The 14,294-nt window shown below is 40.7% G+C and overlaps 1 protein-coding gene across 1 annotated transcript in view; it reads left to right on the top strand.

Moving 5' to 3' along the window:
• The window catches only part of ap3b1a (adaptor related protein complex 3 subunit beta 1a), a 57,204-nt gene that overhangs the window by 19,796 nt on the left and 23,114 nt on the right, over positions 1-14,294 (top strand). The window contains exons 9-22 of the mRNA XM_083983433.1: positions 76-173; positions 776-830; positions 925-996; positions 1,499-1,561; positions 1,654-1,786; positions 2,546-2,655; positions 2,758-2,934; positions 3,647-3,833; positions 4,625-4,755; positions 7,415-7,553; positions 8,030-8,219; positions 10,574-10,727; positions 12,478-12,526; positions 13,593-13,696. Of these exons, the coding sequence (XP_083839559.1) occupies positions 76-173; positions 776-830; positions 925-996; positions 1,499-1,561; positions 1,654-1,786; positions 2,546-2,655; positions 2,758-2,934; positions 3,647-3,833; positions 4,625-4,755; positions 7,415-7,553; positions 8,030-8,219; positions 10,574-10,727; positions 12,478-12,526; positions 13,593-13,696 (1,662 nt within the window). The remainder of the gene's footprint in view (positions 1-75; positions 174-775; positions 831-924; positions 997-1,498; positions 1,562-1,653; positions 1,787-2,545; positions 2,656-2,757; positions 2,935-3,646; positions 3,834-4,624; positions 4,756-7,414; positions 7,554-8,029; positions 8,220-10,573; positions 10,728-12,477; positions 12,527-13,592; positions 13,697-14,294) is intronic.

The raw sequence follows: 14,294 nt of genomic DNA, 5'->3' as shown, positions 1-14,294 counted from the left end.
TAAATATTTAAAGAAGGCACAGTAAAGTACGCAAATCTTTTATCTTTTCTCACTGAATTGTTTTTTTTCTCTCAGGTGGTGATGTCTGTCGCTCAGCTCTACTGGCATCTGGCCCCTAAACATGAAGTCAACATTGTCACCAAGTCACTGGTTCGACTCCTAAGGAGCCACAGGTAACGCTTGTGTTGCATAAAGTGAGATGTGCATGTGTTGTTCTATTATAAAGCAGCTCTAGGTTCTATATTAATACTGTGAAAGTATCAAAGCCTCAGTCCACAGAGAAATACACACAGCCTGTATTCAGAAACTGAGCCTTAAAACCAGCCGTCAGGACTTCTGTCACTTTGTGATGTCACAACAGATCAGTCCCATGGTCCTAATGGAGCCATTATCCTATCTTGAAGGATTTGATTTTTTTTTTAGTGTTTGTACCTGTATCTGCTATATTTTTGTTAGAGAACTTAGAAAACAGTTAAACAATCATAGGAGAGTCTCAGAGGCTCCTATCTCTCTGCTGATTGGCTACTGACCAGTTGTTACTAGATATCCAGAGAGAAGCCTGAGATGTGAAAGTTTTGATAGTTTTCTGAGTTTCTGTTTTTGCTTCTTAAAACAACAAATACATCTTTTTGTCAATCAAAACTTAAAAAAAAACAAAAAAAAAACACAGGAAACATGTAAAAAAGTTGGACCTTGAATCTACTCCTTTGAGCTGTATCTCTTTTGTCGAGGCTGTTGATGTCTGATTATGTCATCTTGTTTGTCCTTTCCAAAGAGAGGTGCAGTACATTGTGCTTCAGAACATCGCCACCATGTCCATTCAGAGAAAAGTAAGTCTGTCCTTGTTTTTATTTTTAGAGCAGTGAAGGTGTCGTGCAGCGATGCAGCGATGAGTAATAACATGAATTCTCTTCTTTGAAACAGGGGATGTTTGAGCCCTTCATGAAGAGTTTCTATGTTAGATCTACAGACGCCACACACATCAAAACACTGAAGGTAACCACTAGTTTACTTTGTGCATTATGCACATTAATGTCCCATAATATCAGCTCAGATATGGGTCAGGAATAGTGGTTCAGGAATAATTACATCATCCTGTGTAGTACTTGTTAGATATTTAAGATTGTTAATGTTGTGAATCCTTGCAGAAATGACATTGTTCTCCGTGTCTTTGTGTAACCTCACCGTTGAGACACTAAGTGCTTTTGTGACCATCTAAATAAAGATTCAACTAAAAAAATGACATCAAAGTTACACAGGTCAAAAGTTTTAGATTTTTGTTACTTTCCGAGACGACGCTTTTTGGTTTTATATTATTTCTACAACTACAAACTCTCCGACTCTCTGCAGGTTTACAAAGGTTAATATGCAACATCAGGCTTAGAAATAATTTCTCAACATCATTTTGCAAGATCTCATTGACCTTTACCACTCGAGCCTGTTCCACATCCACCTCAGTAAACACTGAAAACAAATCTTCCACCTGATTCATTTGCAGCTGGAGATCCTGACCAACCTCGCAAATGAAGCCAACATCTCCACTATTCTGAGAGAATTTCAGGTTTGTGTGTTTTGATTTCTAGCGAGAACTCAGCAGTCAATGAGTAGTTTGCATTGTGAGGATTTGGAAATAAACTTCTCTTCTCGTTTCAGACCTACGTCAAGAGTCAGGACAAGGCTTTCGCTGCAGCCACGATTCAGGCCATCGGCAGGTGTGCAACCAACATCTCCGAGGTGACAGACACCTGTCTAAATGGTCTGGTGTTGCTCCTCTCCAACAGAGACGGTAACCTTTTTTTGTGTGCACCTGTCATCTGCACTCTAAGTGTTAAAGGGATAGTTCAACATTTTGGCAAATTGGCCCATTGCCATAATCGATATAGTCATAGCAGTAGGTTCGTTACCTTTATTTGTCGGTGTAAGCTATTTTTAGAACGGCGGAGCGAAGCAGCAGGCTGCTCAGAGCTACGCTATGGAGGCTAATGGAATTTCTTGGTTTCCCTCATCAAACTCATCAAATACACAATCCCAAAACTCCAAAATGCTTTCGTGGACAAGTTGTGACCTGCACATTCACCACGCTATGAGATAATAATGGAACGTTACGAAACGGAGCCGTTTTCGAGGTAAATACAGAGTCTGCTTGCTGAAAAACTGTCCCTGAAGGCAACGCGCATCAGCGGTTTTGCATGAATTTACCTCTAAAACAACTCTGTCTGGTAACGTTCCGTTATTATCTCATAGCGTGGTGATTGTGCAGCTCACAACTTGTCCACGACAGTGTTTTGGAGTTGTTGGGTTGTGTATTTGATGAGTTTGATGAGGGAAACCAAGAAATTCCCTTAGCCTCCATAGCGTAGCTCTGAGCAGCCTGCTGCTTCGCTCCGCCGTTCTAAAAATAGCTTACACTAACAATTAAAGGTAACGAACCTACTGCTATGACTATAGCGATTATGGCAATGGGCCAATTTGCCAAAATGTTGAACTATCCCTTTAAGTCTTGTGTATTTTCTGTGTCATGAGAGCTTTTGTTTTGTCTCTACAGAGACCGTTGTGGCCGAGAGCGTTGTGGTGATTAAGAAGCTGCTTCAGACTCAGCCCACCGAGCACAGCGAGATCATCAAACACATGGCCAAGCTCTTCGACAACATCACAGTACGCGTCACCATTTGTCTTATTATGTAGTTTAATAGTGGAAGTTATGAAAGGAACAAATTAATAACACGCTCTTTTCTTCTTTCTTTTCTGAATTCACAGGTGCCCATGGCCCGAGCCAGCATCCTGTGGCTGATGGGCGAGTACTGTGAGAGGGTGCCGAAGATCGCACCCGATGTTCTTCGCAAGATGGCAAAGACGTTCACGGCGGAGGAGGACATCGTCAAGCTGCAGACGGTCAACCTGGCCGCCAAACTCTACCTGATCAACTCTAAACAGGTAACGAAGAAAATACGACGAAAAACAGCAGAGACACTGTTGCTGTGTACAAAATAAATCAGCTCATTGTGATGTGTGAAACAAAACGTAGAACTAAAACTTTTGGATAACATATTTATCTAGTTGTAAGTGAGCACTTCAGCAGCTCGGAGCCAAATGCCTGGTTTAAATACGGAGCTGTGAATGAGACGTCTTTAATGACACGTCTTTAATGTAATGGTGCATCTCCCAGCGCAGCTCAGTGTCTACAGGACCATTCAGTTAGATGGGCCGACTTTAGCCTCTGAGGGTTAGGGTTTATGAGGCCAAACATCCCCCCACCCCTCCTCCTCCTTCCCCTCCTCAAACGAGCACATCATTAAACCTGTAGCTCCAGGTAATGTGTTGGAAAGGAGGGAGCGAGACTAAAAAGTCAGTGTAGTGGCGCCGCAGCAGTAAGTTTTATTTGTTTTACTCCCTAACGTATGTTGTTGCAAGAGCTCCACTTATCTAGACTGACAGAGAGAGAAAATATGGAAATGTGCTTATGGTTATATTCAAATTTTAAGTGATTTGTAAAGGAATAGTTTGACATTTTGGGAACAATGTTGTTTTATTGTCTCTCTTCATCACATGACTGGGATGGGAGAGGGAAAAAGTCACCTTATGTCACTTTTTATATGCTAATCTAATATGGATATTATTCACTTATGCATGGTTTCCCCTCCTCCAGACCAAGCTGCTGACCCAGTACATCCTCAACCTCGGTAAATACGACCAGAACTACGACATCAGAGACCGGACTCGCTTCATACGACAGCTGATAGTCCCCAACGAGAAGAGCGGAGCCCTCAACAAGTACGCTCGACGCATCCTCCTGGCCCCCAAACCTGCTCCGGTGCTGGAGTCTGCCTTCAAAGGTAGTTTTAAACATTTACAACATCAACCCCTTTCATCCTTGTTTTAAAACATTAAACATCCTAATAATATATCCCCTTCCTCTCCTGTGTCTGTCTGGTGGTTCACCTCAGCCTCATCGCTGAATACATATTAGCTGAACCTCTATTTCACTATCAAGCGGCTCCATTTCCACTGCTATGCAAAGTTGATTCAGGCGGTGGTTTTATTATTCTGGTGTGTCTGTCTCTCTGAAGGGCAGTTAGGTCAGACCCCTTTACCTTGGGCTAATGAGATGGGTAAATTATTGAGCTAATGCTAACCATTTTCAGACACTGAGAGGGGGGAAAAAATCTCTCATTTAGCTGTCTCTTCTCTCTCTCTCTCCCTCCCTGACAAAAGGGACAGAAACGGCCTCCTGCAACATTAAAATTCAGAAGCGGTTTGCACCTACTGGATGTTTATGGAAAGCGTTAACCACCCCTGTCATTCTTAATATTCACGACTGAAGTCTTTTTTCTTTTTTTTTCTCCTCTTTTCTGTTAGCAAAGCACAGTTTTTAGAGCAAACCTCCCAAGGCACAGACACTGATTATCTTCCTGTGTCGACCACTGAGGAGGGAGAGGAGGGAATGTGTATTAAATACATGGAGAAGATGCCTGGATCTTATATTAAAGCTTTGTATACAGTGATATTTATAAACTGAGGCTACTGCCATTTAATGAAACTTTTTTTTTTCATCTTTTTTATTTATTTAGCTTCACTTTGATACAGATCTGATATTTTATTTTATTTCTCTTTCTCCTCCTGTCAGATCGAGACCGTTACCAGCTGGGAACTCTCTCCCACAGCCTCAACACTAAAGCCAGTGGATACCAGGAGCTGTCGGACTGGCCGGCCGTCGCTCCTGACCAGTCTGTGAGGAACGTGGAGGTCATTGAGCCAGTAAGAAATCACACACTTCTTATAAGACCTGGTATAAACATTTGCCCCTTGATCACAAGTGGACAGCTCTAAGTTCAGGTGTAAACACAATGAGGATGTATTTTAGATCCACACTCTCACTCACACATATAAAAGGAGCACAATTCAGCTGGCATCCTCTACCACAGACTAATTCATCTGAACACAGTTTCATAATAAGCTGAAAAGATTTACATCACCCATGCAATGATATTAATGCAAAAGACTAATAACATTGGCATAAGACAAGTCAGACCAGTTTATTTGCATACAAAGCGAAGAAGAGAGGCCTGGTCCCCAGTGGCCAATGGAAACACATTTTCACACTAGTTGTGAACTCACACCATGTCTGTCTTAATTTCACCTCATACGTGTCATATTCAAACACAAAACTGCTTCAGTGGTTAACTATCTGATAATAATGAATAATAATGAGCAATTTGTTGTTCTGCGAACATTAAAGGGATAGTTCACCCTAGAATGATATTTCGCTCATTATCTACTCACCCTCATGTTGACTAAGGGCTGGAAGAATTATCAGAGTCCACCGTCCCTTCTCTTAGTTACATGGGGTCTCGGCGTAGCAGTGAATTTCAATGCAACGGTTGCAAAGGGACACCGGAGCTCTTCGTAAAAAAACACACACAAAAAAACATCCAAATACCTCCATGATGCTCGTATGTAATGTCCGTCTTGTGCTGAAGCCCCAAATTGCGTAATTGTCCCGAAAAAAATTAAATAAGTCTATATTTTAAGCTTGTTTGTAGCGGAAGCTTCTCGTCTTCTTCTTCTTCTCCTCTTCCTGGTCCGTCCAAATATCGCGTGATTCGCAGTAACCGCACTGACGCCGGCGCAAATCACGCGATATTTGGACGGACCAGGAAGAGCGAAATATCATTCTAGGGTGAACTATCCCTTTAATAAGACGACGATTGTGCGTTTTTCTTCTTGTTTTGACATTAACACATTTAAAACTGTGGCTGTTATTAGATATTTACATTGAGATATGATTTTACCAGATACAATATAGAAACTGCACATTGAAATGGTGCTGATTGCACTGAAGCTCTAATTACGATGCCTTTTCTTTTCATTATCGTTTACACATTTTAGATAATGGCTCAACTGAGAGATGAGCAAATATTTAACGATTCAAAGGGCAAAGTGCTTAAAGTTGAAAAAAAAAACCCCAATATATTAGGTAATGAACGTCACCTCAAATGACTCGTTAATAACTGTGCATCAACATAACATCAAGGGTCATGACTGTGGAAGCTCCTGAGCACTTACTCAGCATTACCAACCAAATGAAGTGGCAGCTGAAATAGAAGCAGACAGTAACAATGATGAGTGGTATATTTCCATCAGAGTCTTATCTAACTGTCCTCCCAGAGGGTGTTAACACCAACCAGGGTGACCCTTCTCTAAATATAACGTCCTCTTTAATACACTAGAGATGGAAAGGCTCAGAAAGTGGCTGTTTGCATATTAAACCCAATTTTTTAATAATTTCTGCAGGAAAAATCTCCGTACTTCCAAAGCTTGATGTGTCTTTTTTCGTCTGTGGCATGGAGCTCTGTTGTTGTCCAAAAGCTATTTAAGAACACATCAGTGAAGCCACACTGTTGGCTGACATGTTCCTTCATTACCATGGACACACACGCACACACATACACACTTCACTTTGTTTTCAGTCTGTCTCACATACACTGTCCTGCTGCCACAAATACTCAGTAGAAAAGCAAATGTGAATCTATATGCAGCTGGAAATACTTTCCTGACCGATGCAGCATTTCTATCTTCTTTCAAAAGAAACATTCACTCAAAAAACCACAGCGCTTGAATTACTGATCATTGTTGTTTGATATTTGGGGGAAATATCAAACATATATATGGATATTGCATGATAATATTTCGATTAACTGTGCCATAATGGTGCTATAAGTTTCATAGATTGTAAAAAGGAGCTTCTTAGTTTAATAAGAATGAGAGTTGAAGTTGCAGCAGTAGCACCTTTGCTTCACTGATCACTCTGATTTCACCAATTCAATATGTCCAATAACGTGCCACCACACACGTATTTAGTGTTTGAAAAATACTTATTATTTTTCCGCCACGTGAAATCTAACAGCACTATTTGATAATCAACACTCTCACTGAGTGATTTATATGTTTGTTTGTTTGTTTTTCCATATAAATGGTTTTTGTTGTGAGCTCATACACACCTCAGCTCAAACACAACAACTTTCTTGTGCCTTGTTATAAGTTAAGAAACAAAAAAATTACACAAATTAAAAGGCTTTTGTTTTTCTGTGACTGATACTATTGATCCTATTATTTTCTCTCAGAGCCGGCTGAAGCTTTATTGTTGTTACTTTATGGCAGCTAATGGGGATCCTAATAAAACAATAAACAACAATAAGAGGGAACACAAACAGTTGTGTCAACAAGAGTTTATTCCTTGTTTAAGTATAATGCAGATTTAACAGCTAACTGTTGTTGTTAAAGACTCTTCAAACACTGGATGCGTAACTTCGAACTGGCTCCATAAGTTGGTTGATTTGTTTTCTTCGCAGACAATTCATCAATTAATCTTAAATGTTGTTATTTCACCTCTCCTCCCCCCACCTCATCTGTTCAGGTGAAAGAGTGGGCGCCAATACTGGGGAAGGCCAAAAAAACCAAGTCTGATGACAAGTTCTACTCAGACGATGAAGATGAGAAAGAAGAGGAAGGCTCTGAAAGCAGCGGCAGCGAAGACAGCAGCAGCAGCAGTGAAGGTTTGTGTCCCATAGTTTTTAGTTTTAGTCTATTTAAATGTTATTTTCCACCATGTAATTCAGTTCATTGTAATGCATATTACTCCTCCTTAACGAAAACAACCTAAACCATTTTGACTCTAATTCTAATAAGAGACAAAACTTTTATTTTTACTTAATGCAGATATTAGGCCATTGAGTAAAAGAAATAAGAAACATAAATGTTCAAGCATTTTTTTTCACCTAGTAAAGTGGCATCTCCTCTTTTAATTGGCATTTGTTTCTATACCTGCTTGGTCCTTGTCATGTATAGTGGTAATGTGATTACATATCACATTAGATCACATGCTTATAGATCACACTTGTTTGCAGTTTTAAAGTTCAATACAGACTGTAAATACACTGAGTTGGTACCACTGAAAATATGTAGATCAAAACAGCTGAATTTCCTGAAAATATTAGGGAGATCTTTAATGTTAATATGAACGTCTGTCCAGATTCGGGAAGCGAGAGTGAGGAGGAAAGCAGTGAAGAGTCAGAAAAGACCTCCACTGATTCTGGGAAGAGTTCGAGTGGATCTGAAGAGAGCTCCAGTGAATCTGAAGCAGAGCAGAAGAAGAAGAAAAAGACCAAGACGGCGCAGCAGCAGAAGAAGAAGAACAAGCCGACTGCCACTGCTGCTGACAGGTATTGTAAATCCCTCCAGTCTGTTAGACTCTTGAAAGCATCATTTTTCTTCCCTGTGAATTTGGCGAGTCCAGATGTTTCCTGTTTCCTTCTCCTTTTCTCTCTCTGCCGCAGCTAATTAGACAGGTGTGTGTCTGCGAGGAGCGCCGGACTCGGTGTAGGCAACAACAAATGCGATCAGTGCTTTGCTGCATCAATAAGCTCGACCTCCATCTGTTCAAAAACTTCAGCCATTTTTATAATCTATATGACAGCCCACCTGCCGGCGCGCTGCCTCCTTCTGTTCACTTTGATCCTTTCTTCTCTAGAACCCACAAACATTTTCACTGCATCCACTTCAGACCTGCATGGATTTATTTAAACTGAAAAACACAAACTCAAAGTTTTTCTCAGTCACTTTCTCACATAAAATAAAATAAAAAAAATGGACTTCAACCAGGACAAGAAATAGTTATAGGGATAGTTAAATCTAGGGATAGTTAAAGTAAATTGGCCCATTGCCATAATCCATACAGTTTTAGGAGTAGGTTCGTTTAATTGGCAGTGCAAGCTATTTTTAGAACGGTGGAGCAGAGCCGTGAGCTGCTCAGAGCTAGAGGTAAATGCAGAGACGCGCATCAGCAGTTTTGCATGAATTAACCTCTAAAACAACTCTGTCTCGTAATGTTCTGTTATTATCTCATAGCGTGGTGAATGTGCAGGTCACAACTTGTCCATGAGAGCGTTTTGGAGTTTTTGGATTGTGTATTTGATGAGTTTGATGAGGGAAACCAAGAAATCCCATGAGCCTCCGTAGCGTACGTAGCTCTGAGCAGCTCGTGGCTCTGCTCCGCCGTTCTAAAAATAGCTTGCACTGACAATTAAAGGTAATGAACCTACTCTATGACTATAGGGATTATGGCAAATGGGCCAACTTGCCAAAATGTTGAACTATCCCTTTAATACAGCTAAAACAATAAGATGCACACTTGGACAAACACATGAGGTTTATTCCATACTGTATGTTCAGGCCTGTGCTTTTATTTACAATTTTGGAAATAATTAATAACCATCAAAAGTATAAGTTCAACACAGAAAAGGTCTGTTTGAACGAAATCTGAAATCATATCTACAACCAAATATCTGATCCATATCTGTGTTTGGCTCTGACACACACACACCTATTCTCGTTCACTGTATACACACTTCCTCTTTCCACTGTCTCTCTCTCTCTCTCTCTCTCTCTCTCTCTCTCTCTCTCTCTCTCTCTCTCTCTCTCTCTCTCTCTCTCTCTCTCTCTCTCTCTCACACTCACACACACACACACACACACACACACACACACACACACACACACACACACACACACACCGAGGCGGAGCTGCTAGAATATCGTTAGTGTGAGTTCCATTAACAAGCTAATCAAGGAGAATTTTCCTCCAGTAGCGTAACCCACATTTACATGGCTAATGGATAATGACTTTTGATTGGTCATTTAGCAGCCTGGTGTTACCAATGAATGAGATTTAAGTCATTACTGCTGAATATGCTCACGCACACTCTCTTACACACTGGCAAATTTACTTTCTTATGCACTCTACTTCATTTGCTCACGGACACACAAACTCACACAGCGCGTACCTGACTCTGCTGTGTGACAGGCCGCCGGCTGACCCTGTTCTCTCCATTAGAGAGTATAATTAGAGCAACTCACCCCAGTGCTCAAACACACACAAACATGCACACACACACATACACACAGTAATTAGAGCAGTTCACCCCAGCGCTTCCACAACAAACACAGCATAATGCCCTCATTATGGCCCAGTCATTTCAGGCAGGGGCCTAATCAGGCCCACAGTGATTTATATCACTTTTTCCTGTTCGCAGCAAATGAAATCTGTAGGCCAAATTAATACTGGCTTTTCATCATCGCCCAAGTTAAAAAGCCAGTTACCGTCACAATTCCCCTCATTAATTTAACGGCTGAAAATCCCAGGCAGGCGGAGTAAACACTCATTATCGGGACAAATTGAAGAGGGACAGAGCGAGTGAAAGAGAGAGGAGAAAGATGGGAAAAATCTTTTTGAGCGAATGCAACATTGAATTAACTTCACAAACAAAAACAGATTGATCTTTGTTTGTTGTGAGTGCACCGTGGCTCAGGCTGTCGAAGGAAAGAAATAGCACCAAGTTTGCTTTGACCAGTGGTTCCTGTAAAATTCGTCAAATGATATAAATGGAAGCGGAACACGTTTTATGTAAATGTCGTGGTGAAACTAATATTTAAAAAGCAAAATAAATGGACTGTACTGTGTTTTTATTCACATGTATTTAATTAAATGTATTAATCCCAGTCTCCTGCTGTGTTTCAGTGACTCTGATGAAAACGGTAACGGACCTGTGGCCCACGCCAGCAGCTCGTCGTCTGAAAGCTCCTCTGCCTCGGAGACAGACTCCGAAGACGACTCAGACTCAGACCCCCCCGCGGTACAGAAGAAGAAGAGTGACGTCAAGTCCAAACCCAAGGTGACATTATAATTATGTAGGAGTTTAAACGGGAATTAGGATGAACAGATGGTTTGACTGAGCAGCAGAAATGTTTCTAACTTTGAAAATCCACGTGTGACAAGGTGAAAAGCAGGTTGGATGTTGTCTCCTGCCTGTGACTTATAGATCAGAACATCCTTTTAAAATAAACTTTGAACATAAAGAAAACAACCCCACTTTAAGAAGAGTGTGTGTGTGTATGTGGTCTTGTGGGAGTTGTATTTGTAAGTTTGTTTTGATGTCTGGCTTGATTAGAGAGTGGAGCGTAATAACACTCAAGCACAATGCATAATTACATATATTGAACAATAAAACAAGCAAATATACTGTATCTCTATGTGCATTAGATTGGAAGTGGTAGAACAGAAGTTATTCCTCATGACATGACATTACATCATGCTGTTAGACAAATAGAGAAGATAAGTATGAAAGAAAAGGCATAAAAATGGATGAAATGGATTCAAAACAAACATTTGTTTTAATACGAATGCTGAAAGAGTCTCTATATCTTTATGCTGGTAATTTCAGCTTCTACATAGAAAAAAACTAAACTGAGACTGACAGCTCTTATAGACCTTTGTAGCTATGACAACAGACTTCATGCATTTATTAGTTCATTATCTGGTACTAAAAAAAACCAAAAGGTGTTGCTTGGGATTTACTAGTACTTAACTAAAGCTATGGAAACACATACATTCAGGGTACAGTGGTGTGTAGTGTAGGTTGTGTTGTATCATGTTTGCACCAGTGCAGGATGTGATCCTTGTAAAAAAAAGCAAAAAAAAAACAGGATCATGGAGTCGTTGTTCCTCAGGTCCACGTTTGGTGGCAGCAGCTTCAAAATCACAATTCATCCTGTGTGGGATATAATTTTGCCTCCTTTATTTCTTTTTTTTCTTTCTTTCATTTCTTTCTTTCTTGCCTCCGTTTCACCCCTCGCCCTCTTTTTCTTACCTGTTCTGCTCATCACATTATTTCTTGCCCTCCCTTTTCCTTTTCTGCACTATGAAATTCTCATTTCATACAGTTTGTCATTTGGGCATGGCCTATGAATTATGCATCTTTCTTTCCCTCTCTCTCTCTCTCTCTCTCCCTCTCTCTCTCTGTCTCTTGCTCTTTCAGACCTCCATTTACTAACAAGGTTTCCGTCTCTATTACCGCCACCAAGCATCAATCAGAGAAGATCTGATAAGATACGGCCTCTAACTTTATTGTTTGTTTTCACTCTCATTCCTCACTCCCTCGTCGTCAGTCCTGTTGCTGCTGTTGTTTCTGTTGTTTTGTTTTTCCCCCTCCTCCTCTCCCATCGTATGCAGAGTGGGATTTTATGGTTCTTTATGTGATGTGAGTGGAGCCGCGGTTGGTTAGGAGGGTGTGGAGAAAGGGTGATAAAAGCGCTCGTATGTTTAAATGTATTTTTATTGGGGGCCTGTTGCGGTGTGTGTGTGTGAGTTATAGAGGCGTGTGTTGCAATTCCCACAAGTCAAACACCTGACAAGCCCCCGGGCTCAGTCGCACAAGGTGGCGTACATCGCTTGTTGTGACACGACACTGTGCATGACCAGTAGTTTAAAAAAAAATTTCACATGTAAAATTTCACATGTAAAAAAGAGCAGCTGCGTTTGGGATGCTGAGAGACAGGAAATTGTAGAAGAAAACTGAGACGTTTTCTAGACTCGGTTTTTATTTCTGTCACGTCTCATCATGTTGTTGTGTTTGTTTTTTTCAGGTGGAGGTAAAGTCCAAGAAGGAAGTCTCTCTACTGGATCTAGATGACTGTGAGTTTAGCTGCACTTTGACACTGTAAATTACACATTTTTACAACATTTATCAAAATAAACAAGTTGTAATTTTAAACCTAAGGTAATAATTCTTTGTGGTTTTGCCACTGGAAGCAACTGGTTCCCATCATGCACTTGTCATTTACCTGCTGTTCCTATAAAGATAGTCAATTATTTGAGCATTTTCAGCACCACTCAGCTCTGGTCTTCGTTATCATCATCAATTAGAAACTTGTATCATCTAATAATAATGATAATCAATACCTCCATATGAAGAGAGCCAAACCACAACTTCTGTGCCTCTTTCTGTTTCTGATAAACTGCACGTCTAAATAAGATCACATGCTTCATTAAACAAAAAAAATACCCAGTGAATTCAAAACAGCTTTGATCTAATGGCGGCTTGATTAAAGAGATTTATGCCTCACGGTCAAATATTTGTAAGACGTTGATAATTTTTTTAAGCAGCAATAATAACAACAGTACTTTGTTTTCAGCCAGGTGTAAATCTAGTCAAGTCAATTCTATTTATACAGCACCGTTTTACAACAAGGTTATCTCAAAAACCTTCTCTTAATAACAGTGTTTACTAATCTCCTGTGTTTTTATGCAGCACAGACACAGTACATATGTTTGTATTTATGAATGAGATATTTAGAATTAGATATGACCTACGATACAAACCCAAGGCAGTTTCACAAATCTTGTTTATTCTTTAATGAATTAAATTAACGCTGAAAATATTGAACCTTATAATAAAAGTCTGCCCCTTCAGAGAAGTTTCCCAGCCCATCTTTATAAGGTGATAATGTGCTCGTCGTTGTGTTTTCAGCTTTTTTTTTTTTTTGCAAAATTAAAATAAATAAATAAATCAAGAAAGAAGGAACAAAAAAAATAGTTTAAACAGATTTAAAGCTGCTGACGTAGGATTTGATCATTCTTGTCTCTGGTGCCCACTAGTGGCAGCGTCACAGCACCTCTCCTCTCACAGTCGCTGTCGCCCTCTTTTTCTTCTTCTTCTTCTTTTTTTGAGTTGTTGTTCTTTTCATCTTGGTTCCTCCAGTTTCCTCTGCACCCACGAACACGCCAAAGTCCGTCGTCCTGTCTTCCAGCCTGCTGTCCGACCTGGAGGGCCTGTCTCTCTCCAACGTCTCCACCGCCATGCAGGTTAGTACATATACCACTTGCGTGCGTGCATGCTTGTCTGTGTGTGTGTGTCTGCATTAGAAACACACACACACACACACACGGGGGATGACATTTCCTTCGTCAACGTGTGTCGAGAGTCAATTGTTCCTCTCTGCCTGACACTGACAGAACAGGCAGAGCAGTATATGAGATGGTGAAATGAGCCTCTCTCCCTGGTGGAACATTTCTAGCTCCCGACGCCAACTATTGACCTTTTCTGCCTTCTTATATTTATAGCCAGTCAGGACGCTGCAACCGCTCTGCCTGTTTCCTGTATCTCTTATAGTCTGTCTTTCTCACCCCTCGTCGCTGTCTTTTGCTCTTCCACACCCTTGAACTCTATTTCTGTGTCTCATCTATAAGTCCACCCACTCTCTCTCTCCCTCTCTCTCTCTTATCTCTCTCTCCTCCTCTCTGTCACCTTCCATCTCTCTCTGTCAGATGTTGCGTCCCTTGTGTCTCCGTGTTGTGTATATCTGATGGTTGACCTTTCCTAGTGTGACGGCTCCTTTCTCTCCTCACTTGTGTGAGCTGCTCTGCACGTTCGGTGTATTTTATATCTTGTCTCGTCTTCACT

This window comes from Trachurus trachurus (assembly GCF_905171665.1).
Source record: "Trachurus trachurus genome assembly, chromosome: 12".
In the NCBI taxonomy this organism is placed as follows: domain Eukaryota; kingdom Metazoa; phylum Chordata; class Actinopteri; order Carangiformes; family Carangidae; genus Trachurus; species Trachurus trachurus.
This window is presented reverse-complemented; position numbering and strand designations above follow the sequence as displayed.